The sequence below is a fragment of the Salmo trutta genome, chromosome 29 (assembly GCF_901001165.1).
Source record: "Salmo trutta chromosome 29, fSalTru1.1, whole genome shotgun sequence".
NCBI classification, from domain to species: domain Eukaryota; kingdom Metazoa; phylum Chordata; class Actinopteri; order Salmoniformes; family Salmonidae; genus Salmo; species Salmo trutta.
The window spans coordinates 9,861,966-9,878,170 of NC_042985.1; the positions used below are offsets into that span (position 1 = coordinate 9,861,966).

At 43.2% G+C, this 16,205-nt stretch overlaps 1 protein-coding gene across 1 annotated transcript in view; it reads left to right on the forward strand.

Annotated features, from left to right (window-relative positions):
* LOC115166881 (cell migration-inducing and hyaluronan-binding protein) overlaps nucleotides 1–16,205 on the forward strand; it is a gene marked incomplete in the record, with an annotated part of 159,192 nt that overhangs the window by 86,260 nt on the left and 56,727 nt on the right. Inside the window, 5 exon segments of the mRNA XM_029720781.1 lie at nucleotides 823–1,002; nucleotides 12,720–12,790; nucleotides 13,375–13,470; nucleotides 14,012–14,133; nucleotides 14,700–14,847. Of these exon segments, the coding sequence (XP_029576641.1) occupies nucleotides 823–1,002; nucleotides 12,720–12,790; nucleotides 13,375–13,470; nucleotides 14,012–14,133; nucleotides 14,700–14,847 (617 nt within the window).

The following is a 16,205-nucleotide window of genomic DNA, read 5'->3' on the forward strand; positions in this document are numbered from 1 at the left end:
AGATAGGTGACACCTAGAGGGTGTGGAGACAAGCACAAAGACAGGTGAAACAGATCAGAGTGTGACAGTTATAATATGACACTAGAAAGGAGGGAGAATAGCAAACACACTCCTGTTGGTATTAACTATCTATTAGATTTCTAATGTTCTCCCTATCCCATGGTTTAACATCTCTGATTGAATAAAGAATGTCAGAAAACATTTAATACGTACTGTAGTTAGAAAAACATTTAATATGCCGTCAGAGTACTGGTAAACAATAATTAAAAAGCAATTAAACAAAACAAACTTTGCTTCCAAGAGAAAGCCAGTCTTGAGTATTGCGTCAGAAACTGAACCCCATTGAGAAATTAAAACCACATTTGACAAATGTATTTACTATTGGTTTGATATCAATTACCATTGACCTCAATTTCCTCACACAACCAAATTGAGACCTCACCCTCAAGATCTTACAGTAAGCTCCCATGGGACTGTATTGGGGCTGTGTGCAATTCATTAATTGATATTTGTTGGTATATTTATCAGAAGATCCACCATAGATCAACCTTCAGAAGAAGACGTTTGTTGGAGTGATTGTATGAAGGTCTTTTTTTGTGCTCTGTTATGTAGCTATGATATAGGTCAGTGTTTCCCATCTCTGACCCGGACAAGCACACCTGATGCTACTTGTCAACTAATCATTAAGCCCTTGACAAGTTGAATCGGGTGTTTTTGTCCGACACAACACAAATGTGTGCCATTCGGGGTACTGGAAGACCGGAATTGGGAAACACTGATATAGGCTAACCATTCACCTCCCCCTCCCACTCCACTACCCAGGTTTGACACATACCGCAGTAAAGAAGAGAGTCGTCGCCTGGCCCAGTATGTAGATGTGGTAGACAATGGGATGATTCTGGCCATGGTGGTCAATGACGAGGGGTCTAACAACCTAGAGGACTCGGCCAGGAAGATCCTCACCAAGCTGGGGAGTAAAGACTTCCACCGCCTGGGCTTCCGGTAGGTTCGTTGACCCCTGTCCTCCATCCAGGGAATTTTGAAACCTATATTCTACTATACATGTATATCATTATGATGATTGATATTAGTATTAGGTCATTTCTTTGGAAGACTCTTACTAAGCTGGGCAGCAGACACTCCTTGACCCCTGACCTCTAACCCAGGGGTTTCCCAAAATCCTTTTATGCATTGTGATCCATCTGTAGCCAACCATTTCTACAGCTGCTTGGTCTGAACCAACTGTCTTTGGGGCAACTGCCAGGGCTGGAAGGAACTTGAAATCAAAGGACATATGGACAGATGGAATGTTAGAGTACTCTGTTCTGCTGGTAATTGTTTAAAATAGATACTAAGTGGTATGCTAAATGATGAATCACTTTTTATAGCTTTACCATTGAATGTCTTATTTCTAATCTATAGCCACAGCTGAGGGATAAGACAACTTGAAGCCACCAGTTGGCCCTGACTTGGTGTGTTGTGAGTTGAGTCCTGAGCCACAGGAGAAATACATTTCTCTTAATCCTTTCTCTGTACTTTCCCTGAGGTAGTGCGTGCAGAGCATGATAGTGCTAGCATAGCCACCTAGCTTAGCATTAGTGCATTATTCCTTCTTCTCTCCTTGCCTGGATGGCTCAACCTCCCTCTCACCTCTCCCTCTACCTCTACTTCCACCTCTCCCTACCTCTCTCTCTCTCTACCCCCCCCCCCCCCCCCTCTCTCTCTCTCTCTCTACCTCTCTATCTCTCACTACCTCTTTCCATATCTCTTTACCTCTCTCCACCTCCCTCTACCCCTCTCTATCTTTCCCTCTATCTTTGTATCCCTCCACACCCGAATGGATGTGCTCCGCTAGAGCATGATAGCACTAGAGTAGCCACCTAGCATAACCACCTAGCATAGCCACCCAGCGTACCGACCTAGCATAGCCTCCTAGCGTAGCGCTAGCAGATGACTCCTCTGCTGACCTGTTTGTCAGGCAGTGCTGCGCTGACTGACCTAGCATAGCGACGTAGCATAGCATAACATCACACTCTGATTTATAGGCTGCTGACAGACAGCCGTCTCTCTGATTCTCCCTCTTACTTTCTCTCCCTCTCCCTGGTCTAGCCACCAGAAATCTCCACATTTTTGTTTGTGCAGTGTCTCTTTATCTCTCCTGGCACAGGACTGCTTAGCGAAAGCAGGGCGGAGAAGAAGAAATAAAAGGAAAAAGCATATGCTAGCAAGTCTCTCTCTCTCTCGCTCTCTCTCTCTCGCTCTCTCTCTCTCGCTCTCTCTCTCTCTTGCTCTCTCTCTCTCGCTCTCTCTCTCTCGCTCTCTCTCTCTCACTGTATTAAAGTATCTCAGGAATGCATGGAAAATTGAAAGTAAATTGAGCCATGATAAGAAAAGCTAATACAGCTGGATTAAGGACTTGGAGAAAAAAACCTCTTAAACTGAGGGTTAGTGAGTAGCATTTAAGTGAGCTAATCGTATATTCAGACTTATTGCATTCCTTCCATACAGCAGAACTCAACCACCAGTATATTGGAATGTCCTACAATGGCTGTCAGAATGGGGTTAGAAGAATCAGTGTGTGTGTGTGTGTGTGTGTGTGTGTGTGTGTGTGTGTGTGTGTGTGTGTGTGTGTGTGTGTGTGTGTCCGTACGTGCATACACGTGCACATGTGTGGTCAGGAGAGTTTACCATGGCTTAGAGCAGGTGTGTCAAACATACCCATTAAATCCATCACGCGGGTGATTTAGGGAAATAACGATCTTAATCAACAATGAAATTACAAAACATAAATGCAAAATGTGTAGAAATGACCTATATCTATCTCTTCACTCTGTCCAGTTTAATAACAGTAATCTATAGTCTCTTCACTCTGTCCAATTTAATAACAGTAATCTATAGTCTCTTCACTCTGTCCAGTTTAATAACAGTAATCTATAGTCTCTTCACTCTGTCCAGCTTGATAACAGTCATCTATAATCTCTTCACTCTGTCCAGTTTAATAAAAGTCATATATTGTCTTTTCACTCTGTCGAACTTAATAACAGTCTTAATAACAGTCTCTTCACTCTGTCCAGCTTGATAAATCATCTATAGTCTCTTCACTCTGTCCAGCTTGATAAAAGTCATTTATAGTCTCTTCACTGTCCAGCTTAATATCAGTCATCTATAGTCTCTTCACTTTGTCCAGCTTGATAAAAGTCATTTATAGTCTCTTCCCTGTCCAGCTTAATATCAGTCATCTATAGTCTCTTTACTCTGTCCAGCTTGATAAATCATCTATAGTCTCTTCACTCTGTCCAGCTTGATAAATCATCTATAGTCTCTTCACTCTGTCCAGCTTAATAAATCATCTATAGTCTCTTCACTCTGTCCAGCTTGATAACAGTCATCTATAGCCTCTTCACTGTCCAGCTTGATAACAGTCATCTATAATCTCTTCACTCTGTCCAGTTTAATAAAAGTCATATATTGTCTCTTCACTCTGTCGAACTTAATAACAGTCTTAATAACAGTCTCTTCACTCTGTCCAGCTTGATAAATCATCCTTAGTCTTTTCACTCTGTCCAACTTAATAACAGTCATCTATAGTCTCTTCACTCTGTCCAGCTTGATAAATCATCTATAGTCTCTTCACTCTGTCCAGCTTGATAAAAGTTATTTATAGTCTCTTCACTGTCCAGCTTAATATCAGTCATCTATAGTCTCTTCACTCTGTCCAGCTTGATAAATCATCTATAGTCTCTTCACTCTGTCCAGCTTAATAAGTAATCTATAGTCTCTTCACTCTGTCCAGCTTGATAACAGTCATCTATAGTCTCTTCACTGTCCAGCTTAATATCAGTCACCTATAGGCTCTTCACTCTGTCCAGCTTGACAACAGTCATCTACAGTCTCTTCAATCTGTCCAGCTTGATAAGTCATCTATAGTCTCTTCATTCTGTCCAGCTTAATAAGTCATCTATAGTCTCTTCATTCTGTCCAGCTTGATAACAGTCATTTAGTCTCTTCACTCTGTCCAGCTTGATAACAGTCCTTTGTAGTCTCTTCTCTCAGTCCAGCTTGCTAACAGTCGTTTATAGTCTCTTCACTGTCCAGCTTGATAACAGTCATTTATAGTCTCTTCACTCTGTCCAGCTTGAATACAGTCATTTATAGTCTCTTCACTCTGTCCAGCTTGATAACAGTCATCTATAGTCTCTTCACTCTGTCCAGCTTGATAACAGTCATTTATAGTCTCTTCACTCTGTCCAGCTTGATAAATCATCCATAGTCTCTTCACTCTGTCCAGCTTTATAAATCATCTATAGTCTCTTCACTCTGTCCATCTTGATAATAGTCTTCTCGTCTCTTCACTCTGTCTAGCTTGGTAAGTCATCTATAGTCCCTTCACTCTGTCCAGCTTGAGAACAGTCATTTATAGTCTCTTCACTCTGTCCAGCTTGATAACAGTCATTTATAGCCTCTGTACTCTGTCCAGCTTGATAACAGTCATTTATAGTCTCTTCACTCTGTCCAGCTTGATAACAGTCATTTATAGTCTCTTCACTCTGTCCAGCTTGATAACAGTCATTTATGGTCTCTTCACTCTGTCCAGCTTGCTAACAGTCACCTATAGTCTTTTCACTCTGTCCAGCTTGATAAGTCATCTGTAGTCTCTTCACTCTGTCCAGCTTGCTAACAGTCACCTATAGTCTCTTCACTCTGTCCAGCTTGATAAATCATCTATAGTCTCTTCACTCTGTCCAGCTTGAATACAGTCATCTATAGTCTCTTCACTCTGTCCAGCTTGATAACAGTCATCTATAGTCTCTTCACTCTGTCTAGCTTGCTAACAGTCACCTATAGTCTCTTCACTCTATCCAGCTTGATAAGTCATCTGTAGTCTCTTCACTCTGTCCAGCTTGCTAACAGTCGTTTATAGTCTCTTCACTCTGTCCAGCTTGATAACAGTCATTTATAGCCTCTTCACTCTGTCCAGCTTGAATACAGTCATTTATAGTCTCTTCACTCTGTCCAGCTTGATAACAGTCATCTATAGTCTCTTCACTCTGTCCAGCTTGATAACAGTCATTTATAGTCTCTTCACTCCGTCCAGCTTGATAACAGCCATCTATAGTCTCTTCACTCTGTCCAGCTTGATAAATCATCTATAGTCTCTTCACTCTGTCCAGCTTGATAAATCATCTATAGTCTCTTCACTCTGTCCATCTTGATAATAGTCTTCTCGTCTCTTCACTCTGTCCAGCTTGGTAAGTCATCTATAGTCCCTTCACTCTGTCCAGCTTGAGAACAGTCATTTATAGTCTCTTCACTCTGTCCAGCTTGATAACAGTCATCTATAGTCTCTTCACTCTGTCCAGCTTGATAACAGTCATCTACATTCTCTTCACTCTGTCCAGCTTGATAACAGTCATTTACAGTCTCTTCACTCTGTCCAGCTTGATAACAGTCATCTACAGTCTCTTCACTCTGTCCAGCTTGATAACAGTCATCTACAGTCTCTTCACTCTGTCCAGCTTGATAACAGTCATCTATAGTCTCTTCACTCTGTCCAGCTTGATAAAAGTTATTTATAGTCTCTTCACTGTCCAGCTTAATATCAGTCATCTATAGTCTCTTCACTCTGTCCAGCTTGATAAATCATCTATAGTCTCTTCACTCTGTCCAGCTTAATAAGTAATCTATAGTCTCTTCACTCTGTCCAGCTTTATAACAGTCATCTATAGTCTCTTCACTGTCCAGCTTAATATCAGTCACCTATAGGCTCTTCACTCTGTCCAGCTTGACAACAGTCATCTACAGTCTCTTCAATCTGTCCAGCTTGATAAGTGATCTATAGTCTCTTCATTCTGTCCAGCTTAATAAGTCATCTATAGTCTCTTCATTCTGTCCAGCTTGATAACAGTCATTTAGTGTCTTCACTCTGTCCAGCTTGATAACAGTCCTTTGTAGTCTCTTCTCTCAGTCCAGCTTGATAACAGTCACCTATAGTCTCTTCACTCTGTCCAGCTTGCTAACAGTCACCTATAGTCTCTTCACTCTATCCAGCTTGATAAGTCATCTGTAGTCTCTTCACTCTGTCCAGCTTGCTAACAGTCGTTTATAGTCTCTTCACTGTCCAGCTTGATAACAGTCATTTATAGTCTCTTCACTCTGTCCAGCTTGAATACAGTCATTTATAGTCTCTTCACTCTGTCCAGCTTGATAACAGTCATCTATAGTCTCTTCACTCTGTCCAGCTTGATAACAGTCATTTATAGTCTCTTCACTCTGTCCAGCTTGATAAATCATCCATAGTCTCTTCACTCTGTCCAGCTTTATAAATCATCTATAGTCTCTTCACTCTGTCCATCTTGATAATAGTCTTCTCGTCTCTTCACTCTGTCCAGCTTGGTAAGTCATCTATAGTCCCTTCACTCTGTCCAGCTTGAGAACAGTCATTTATAGTCTCTTCACTCTGTCCAGCTTGATAACAGTCATTTATAGCCTCTGTACTCTGTCCAGCTTGATAACAGTCATTTATAGTCTCTTCACTCTGTCCAGCTTGATAACAGTCATTTATAGTCTCTTCACTCTGTCCAGCTTGATAACAGTCATTTATGGTCTCTTCACTCTGTCCAGCTTGCTAACAGTCACCTATAGTCTTTTCACTCTGTCCAGCTTGATAAGTCATCTGTAGTCTCTTCACTCTGTCCAGCTTGCTAACAGTCACCTATAGTCTCTTCACTCTGTCCAGCTTGATAAATCATCTATAGTCTCTTCACTCTGTCCAGCTTGAATACAGTCATCTATAGTCTCTTCACTCTGTCCAGCTTGATAACAGTCATCTATAGTCTCTTCACTCTGTCTAGCTTGCTAACAGTCACCTATAGTCTCTTCACTCTATCCAGCTTGATAAGTCATCTGTAGTCTCTTCACTCTGTCCAGCTTGCTAACAGTCGTTTATAGTCTCTTCACTCTGTCCAGCTTGATAACAGTCATTTATAGCCTCTTCACTCTGTCCAGCTTGAATACAGTCATTTATAGTCTCTTCACTCTGTCCAGCTTGATAACAGTCATCTATAGTCTCTTCACTCTGTCCAGCTTGATAACAGTCATTTATAGTCTCTTCACTCTGTCCAGCTTGATAACAGTCATCTATAGTCTCTTCACTCCGTCCAGCTTGATAAATCATCTATAGTCTCTTCACTCTGTCCAGCTTGATAAATCATCTATAGTCTCTTCACTCTGTCCATCTTGATAATAGTCTTCTCGTCTCTTCACTCTGTCCAGCTTGGTAAGTCATCTATAGTCCCTTCACTCTGTCCAACTTGAGAACAGTCATTTATAGTCTCTTCACTCTGTCCAGCTTGATAACAGTCATCTATAGTCTCTTCACTCTGTCCAGCTTGATAACAGTCATCTACATTCTCTTCACTCTGTCCAGCTTGATAACAGTCATTTACAGTCTCTTCACTCTGTCCAGCTTGATAACAGTCATCTACAGTCTCTTCACTCTGTCCAGCTTGATAACAGTCATCTACAGTCTCTTCACTCTGTCCAGCTTGATAACAGTCATCTATAGTCTCTTCACTCTGTCCAGCTTTATAACAGTCATTTATAGTCTCTTCTCTCTGTCCAGCTTGATAACAGTCATTTATAGTCTCTTCACTCTGTCCAGCTTGATAAATCATCTATAGTCTCTTCACTCTGTCCATCTTGATAATAGTCTTCTCGTCTCTTCACTATGTCCAGCTTGATAACAGTCATCTATAGTCTCTTCACTCTGTCCATCTTAATAATAGTATTCTCGTCTCTTCACTCTGTCCAGCTTGGTAAGTCATCTATAGTCCCTTCACTCTGTCCAGCTTGAGAACAGTCATCTATAGTCTCTTCACTCTGTCCAGCTTGATAAATCATCTATAGTCTCTTCACTCTGTCCAGCTTGATAACAGTGATCTATAGTCTCTTCACTCTGTCCAGCTTGATAAATCATCTATAGTCTCTTCACTCTGTCCAGCTTGATAACAGTCATCTACAGTCTCTTCACTCTGTCCAGCTTGGTAAGTCATCTATAGTCCCTTCACTCTGTCCAGCTTGAGAACAGTCATTTATAGTCTCTTCACTCTGTCCAGCTTGATAACAGTCATCTATAGTCTCTTCACTCTGTCCAGCTTGATAACAGTCATCTACATTCTCTTCACTCTGTCCAGCTTGATAACAGTCATTTACAGTCTCTTCACTCTGTCCAGCTTGATAACAGTCATCTACAGTCTCTTCACTCTGTCCAGCTTGATAACAGTCATCTACAGTCTCTTCACTCTGTCCAGCTTGATAACAGTCATCTATAGTCTCTTCACTCTGTCCAGCTTTATAACAGTCATTTATAGTCTCTTCTCTCTGTCCAGCTTGATAACAGTCATTTATAGTCTCTTCACTCTGTCCAGCTTGATAAATCATCTATAGTCTCTTCACTCTGTCCATCTTGATAATAGTCTTCTCGTCTCTTCACTCTGTCCAGCTTGATAACAGTCATCTATAGTCTCTTCACTCTGTCCATCTTAATAATAGTATTCTCGTCTCTTCACTCTGTCCAGCTTGGTAAGTCATCTATAGTCCCTTCACTCTGTCCAGCTTGAGAACAGTCATCTATAGTCTCTTCACTCTGTCCAGCTTGATAAATCATCTATAGTCTCTTCACTCTGTCCAGCTTGATAACAGTGATCTATAGTCTCTTCACTCTGTCCAGCTTGATAAATCATCTATAGTCTCTTCACTCTGTCCAGCTTGATAACAGTCATCTACAGTCTCTTCACTCTGTCCAGCTTGATAACAGTCATCTACAGTCTCTTCACTCTGTCCAGCTTGATAACAGTCATCTACAGTCTCTTCACTCTGTCCAGCTTGATAAGTCATCTACAGTCTCTTCACTCTGTCCAGCTTGATAACAGTCATCTATAGTCCCTTCACTCTGTCCAGCTTGAGAACAGTCATTTATAGTCTCTTCACTCTGTCCAGCTTGATAACAGTCATCTATAGTCTCTTCACTCTGTCCATCTTAATAATAGTCTTCTCGTCTCTTCACTCTGTCCAGCTTGGTAAGTCATCTATAGTCCTTTCACTCTGTCCAGCTTGATAACAGTCATTTATAGTCTCTTCACTCTGTCCAGCTTTATAACAGTCATCTATAGTCTCTTCACTCTGTCCAGTTTGATAACAGTCATCCAAATGAAAGCTAGACAGTCAGGGAACAGAAACAATTCCAAAGCAATGGATAGAGGACCATTTTTTGCACATTTTGATGGTGAGGAAATATAATACATTTGGAGACCAAATACAGCCCGCAAGGCAACATGAGTTTAATACCACAGAGAATGGGAAGCTTGGCAGCAACGCCAGTGCAGTTAACCTGTTACTGTCCAAATTATAAAAGTGTGTGTGTGTATGTGTGTGTGTTTGTGTACTATTGCCGAGTCACAGCTAATTTTCTCCAACAACCAGAGAACCAAAGTTTACAAGTATTCCCACAGAAATATCTCCACACCACGTCTTCAGATGAGAAAAGAGAGAGAGAGAGAGAGAGAGAGAGAGAGAGAGAGAGAGAGAGCAGTGAAGGAGGAGAATGTACTTAGTCTCTTGTCGCCTATCCTCCCTGACACTTGTGCCAAACAGTGTTAAAGCTGAATAAGGAATGTATTATTTGCGGTGTGCCAGAGAACATTTTAATAAGGCAATCATTTTGGCAACAAGAAGATCTCTGCAATCCATCCTCCATGAATGCAATTTACATATGTTTACCACGGTGGTATTCATGAGTGGGGGATGGTGTTGCGCGCGTGTGTGTGTGTGTGTGTGTGTATTGCTCTTACATGTCATGAAAGCCTATAGTTGTTGATATAATGTCTTACTGTAGACACCTTTAGAGACATATCTGGCATGCTGATCTATATAAAACGTCACGTCATTTTGCTTGTCTCTGGTAACGTTGCTGTTAAATGAGAACATGATGGCTAGCTAGTGTAAAGGAAGTCACGCTGCTTGATTAGCGCGTACTTCCTCCTGATTCGGCCCATACCTGGTGCAATCTCGAGACCTCTGCCTTGCTAACACACGTGACCACCCTCCTGAAGTGTCTTACTAGTCGGCGCCACATGAAAAGCTAGCTATTCGCTGGCGCAAGTGGGGACACTTCAGGCTGAGGAGTAAGTTTCACGCATCCCCATGTGCTACATATGCATTATAGGTAGCAAAGCTACAAGACAGCAAAATGGAACTGCTCACTACTGATGTCCCCCAAGGCTCGGTGGTAGGCCCTCTCCTGTTCTCTCTGTACACCAAGTCACTCAGTTTGTTTCAGTGGCTGGGAACTGCTCACTTCTGATGTCCCCCAAGGCTCGATGGTAGGCCCTCTCCTCTTCTCTCTGTATACCAAGTCACTCAGTTTGTTTCAGTGGCTGGGAACTGCTCACTTCTGATGTCCCCCAAGGCTCGGTGGTAGGCCCTCTCCTCTTCTTTCTGTACACCAAGTCACTCAGTTTGTTTCAGTGGCTGGGAACTGCTCACTACTGTCGTGACGTTGTATTAGTTAATGTGACGACTGTTGCTCATCGAATGATTAACGGTTTATAATTACGTGATTAAATGAATTAAGCAATGAATCAAGCAATTATTAACTCATTAACCTGGGGCACCATGGGAACATTGTTTTGATTGAGTTTCTATTTCCCAAATTAACTCAAAGGATATCAGAATATCGATTACAACAGTCGCTAAATTAATCAATTTCCTCTACAGTCTCATAATCTGAAAGTCGTATAATCCGGGAATCTGCACGGACCCGGGCTTTACCACTGAATTTACCACACCAATCTTAGTTGATTATTTATTTACTAGCAAGCTAAAATGATGATAAAAATGCACATACACAAAACACAGTCTAGCTATTGATTAGGACTTAGTATAACGGGCCAACACACTATGGCGCTTGTTACCCAAAATGGGGATTTTAAAGAGAGAGAAAGAAAGGAAGTACACGAGAGAAATATACATTTGGGTTCATTTGTCAGCCATGCTTATTTAAAATTAGCCTTGCCCCGAACTGCCGCTCTTATGGGTCAGAATATAATGATGTAATTACGTGTTGGAGTTCTCAGGTGGGAAGCTCCGCGTGGGTCGTTTAGGCTTCTAAATTACGCAGTTCTCCGGCGCAACTCTCTGGTTGTCCTCACGATGTCAGTGTCCTTCTTGGCTAAGTGGTCTGATCCTCACCCTTGATCGGAAAGGGGTCTTCTGAGGACAGACAGCTCTGTAGCTCAGAGCTCACAGCTTCGGCTCGAATGGTGTCGATACCACGATTCAATGGAGAGTGGAGGCTGGGTAGTTCGGCTTGAATTCACCCGCTTAGACACAGCTACTCGTCCGTAGCTCGTGTAGAAAAATATTTCTTTGTCTTCAACCTTGTGTTTCGTTTTGGGGTTCGTCGACTTTGTTAGACCTTAGCTGCAGCTTGGGGTCAATAGTCTTCTATGTTAATTCTTCACTCTCCTGTCTTATACCCTCGGGTCAGAAGTGGGTGTAACAGCCTTTAGGGCAATTCTCTGGGCGGACCAAGTAAAGGGGGCAAGGCTTAGATTTGGCTAAAAATCCGATTTTAGACACTAACTTCACATTTCATCTTTATCAAAACATTCTGTTTGATTTGGATATTTTCCAAACAGCGTACAATGTATAAACATCAGGCATATACTGGGAAAACTCTTAAAGGTACAATGTTTTCATAATAACGTCATCTCTTAACCTTTAAAAACAAATACAAAAGTTACATACATTTTAATATTCCACTTTTCGTCATAACCACCATTGTGGCTGACGGAAACCATTGTTCCAAAGTCCCTTTATTGCATGTTTAATGTTCTGAGGCCAGTTCTCCATTGTTAGGACAAAGGAATTTCTCTGTATTATGGGCATGAGGTGTCATAAAACCCCCACATCTTCAGACCCCTAGATCTCTCCTCCTCTGTTGGGGGTTTGGGAGATAATCTGTAGGGTGGTGGTCTCCTGTACCCTGACCTGATCAGGACAGTCATGACACTACTGATGTCCCCCAAGGCTCGGTGGTAGACCCTCTCCTCTTCTCTCTATACACCAAGTTGCTCATTTTGTTTCAGTGGCTGGGAACGGACACCTTTTCCTTTTTTCTAAATGACCAGCTAGAACGTTGAGGATGACTTTTGTTCTAATGTCAGTTCTCTGACTGTTCCTGGTGGAATCCTAATGCATAATGTAGTTGGAATGTCCTGGTGTGAATATCACACAGACTCTCTTCAGACACCTAGCACGCCACACGCACACACAAACACACACACACATCTCTCCCCTGACACTCGTGTCACTGTGTCCTCACAAGAGTGATGCATGATGGGATTGCTACTGTAATTACCCATCCTGCCCCTGGGTTTTTCCGACAGCCCGTCACTCCTTTTGTCAACATCATTACCAGGGCTGGCTGGAACTGTGTGTGTGTGTGTGTGTGTGTGTGTGTGTGTGTGTGTGTGTGTGTGTGTGTGTGTGTGTGTGTGTGTGTCTGTCTGTCTAATGGCAATATATCTCTCCCCCCTCCTCCCTATTTTTCTTTACTTTCCATCTATCCTTGTCCTCTTGCATCCTCACACTTTCAATCTCCCTATTTCTTCCCCCTCTCTCCACCTCTTCTCTCCCTCCCTCCATCCGTCTCTCCTCAGTCATCCCTGGAGTTTCATTGCGTTGAAAGGCAACGCGTCCTCTGCAGTGGAGGATCATGCTATCTATCAAGGTGAACCTCTCTCTCATCTCTCTCTCCTTTCTCTACCCTCATCTCTCCTTATCTTTCCCTCAACCTCTCCCTCACAATGTCTCTCTTTCTCTCCCTTTCACCCACCTCCCTCTCTCCCTTTACTTCTCTCCATCTCTTACTTTCTAGAGTATCTCTCCCCCTTCTCTCTCTCTCTCTCTCTCTCTTACTTTCTAGAGTACCTCTCCCCCTTTTCTCTCTCTCTCTTACTTTCTAGAGTACCTCTCCCCCTTCTCTCTCTCTCGTACTTTCTAGAGTTTCTCTCCCCTTCTCTCTCTCTCTCTTACTTTCTAGAGTATCTCTCCCCTTATCTCTCTCTCTCTTACTTTCTAGAGTACCTCTCCCCCTTCTCTCTCTCTCTTACTTTCTAGAGTACCTCTCCCCCTTCTCTCTCTCTCTCTTACTTTCTAGAGTTCCTCTCCCCTTCTCTCCCTCTCTCTTACTTTCTAGAGTATTTCTCCCACTACTCTGCTGACTCGTGTGTGTGTGTGTGTGTGTGTGTGTGTGTGTGTGTGTGTGCGTGTGTGTGTGTGTGTGTGTGTGTGTGTGTGTGTGTGTGTGAACAGGGACCAAAGCTTCCTCGGAGGCTCGTAGTTCACGCATGTTCCAGTCAGAATACGGAGAGCACTTCACCATCACCACCTCCAGCCAATGGGTGCAAGGTAACACACACACACACTTCTGACTGGCCGTCGGGGTCATATCATCACTGTTTGAAAGCCTTTGATTTAAATTCAGCTCAACAGAGCAGCCAGATTCCCCTACATTCATTACACACACACACACACACACACACACACACACACACACACACACACACACACACACACACACACACACACACACACACACACACACACACACACACACACACACACACACACACACACACACACACGGTCCCTACTGAACCCAGACAACATAATATGGAAAGATTCCCTTCAACTACTCTCCTACTAATGCTCCTTGTCAGAACACAGTGGAAAGAAGTCTAATCCTTGATGTACATTTCATTAATCTCCACACACACACACACACACACACACACACACACACACACACACACACACACACACACACACACACACCACACACACACACACACACACACACACACACACACACACACACACACACTCACACACATCAACATCTTGGCAACGGTGTGTAGGAATCCCATTGAAATGAGTGTGTGTATTACAGAGGCAGAGTGGACTGAGTGGTTTGACAGAGATGATGAGAGAGGATCAGGAGACTGGGAGAAGCTGTCTGACCTCCACAAGGCTTACCCTGACCGTCTCTGTAGCACCCCCATGGATATACAGGTAAAACACACACACACACACACACACACACACACACACACACACACACACACACACACACACACACACACACACACACACACACACACACACCTGAACAGCTGGTGCCTATAGCTCTGTAGCAGCCAAATAACTTTAGAACAATGATGTGCCAAAAGAAGGCAAAGCTTAGCTTGATCTATTTCCATTTTTATTGCCTGTAATTATGATGAGGCCACAGCAGCCAGCACTGTGTGTGTGTTCACAGATACTACATTCACTCTGCCACCATGTACAGCATAAGCAGAAGCTGTTTGGCATCCACAGCGAAGACTAAACACACACACGCACACACTGTCACTCATTGTCTGTCATACCCACACAGTCTACTGTGACAGGAAAAAGCTCACTTCTTTATCCTTGGTGTTTTAAACAGACATTATTTTACCATTAACAAACTGCCGTCTTGGCTTGTTCTTTGGATGTCGAAGCTAAGGCTTCTGTTAAGCACTGCTGTGACAAACATAGTTATTCTTTTCCCTCTACCTCTTCCTACCCCCCCCCCCTCCCTTCTCTCTCTCTTCCAGGCTGAGTCCCATGACGGTGTTCCATCTAACGAGACAGGAGATGTCATCTATAAGTCTGACAGGGACTACGGCTTCGTCTGTCTCAACAAGGACCAGAGCCACGGCCTCTGCCACAACTACCGAGTACGCTTCCTCTGTGGTAAACTAGGTACGGATACCGGTCTGTAGTTGGGTGCCCGTGTGCATCTGTATACGTGTGTGTGTGTGTGTCCACATGCATCTGTGTGTGTGTGTGTCCACATGCATCTGTGTGTGTGTGTGTCCACATGCATCTGTGTGTGTGTGTGTCCACATGCATCTGTGTGTCTGTGTGTCCACATGCATCTGTTTATGTATGTGTGTGTGTCCACATGCATGTGTGTATGTGTGTGTGTGTCCACATGCATGTGTGTATATGTGTGTGTGTCCACATGCATGTGTTTATGTGTGTGTGTTTGTGTGTCCACGTGCATGTGTGTGTGTGTGTGTCCACATGCATCTGTGTGTGTGTGTGTCCACATGCATCTGTGTGTGTGTGTGTCCACATGCATCTGTGTGTGTGTGTGTCCACATGCATCTGTGTGTCTGTGTGTCCACATGCATCTGTTTATGTATGTGTGTGTGTCCACATGCATGTGTGTATGTGTGTGTGTGTCCACATGCATGTGTGTATATGTGTGTGTGTCCACATGCATGTGTTTATGTGTGTGTGTTTGTGTGTCCACGTGCATGTGTGTGTGTGTGTGTCCACATGCATGTGTGTATATGTGTGTGTGTGTCCACATGCATGTGTTTATGTGTGTGTGTGTCCACGTGCATGTGTTTATGTGTGTGTGTGTGTGTCCACATGCATCTGTTTATGTATGTGTATGTGTCCACATGCATGTGTTATGTGTGTGTGTGTGTGTGTGTTCACATGCATGTGTGTATGTGTGTGTGTGTCCACATGCATGTGTGTATGTGTGTGTGTGTCCACATGCATGTGTGTATGTGTGTGTGTGTGTCCACATGCATGTGTGTATGTGTGTGTGTGTCCACATGCATGTGTTATGTGTGTGTGTGTGTGTGTGTGTGTGTGTGTGTCCACGTGCATGTGTTTATGTGTGTGTGTGTGTCCACATGCATGTGTTTATGTGTGTGTGTGTGTGTGTGTGTCCACATGCACGTGTTTATGTGCGTGTGTGTGTGTGTCCACATGCACGTGTTTATGTGTGTGTGTGTGTGTGTGTCCACATGCATGTGTTTATGTGTGTGTGTGTGTGTGTCCCCACATGCATGTGTTTATGTGTGTGTGTGTGTCTGACAGACAGACAGACAGACAGACAGACAGACAGACAGACAGACAGACAGACAGACAGACAGACAGACAGACAGACAGACAGACAGACAGACAGACAGACAGACAGACAGACAGACAGAGAGGTACGGTGACATCCTTTCACAATGTCACAGTGGCCCCACTTATACCATGGTTTAGCTGACTGATTTGATTGAGGTAATTTAGGTGTGTGTGTGTGATATCCTTTA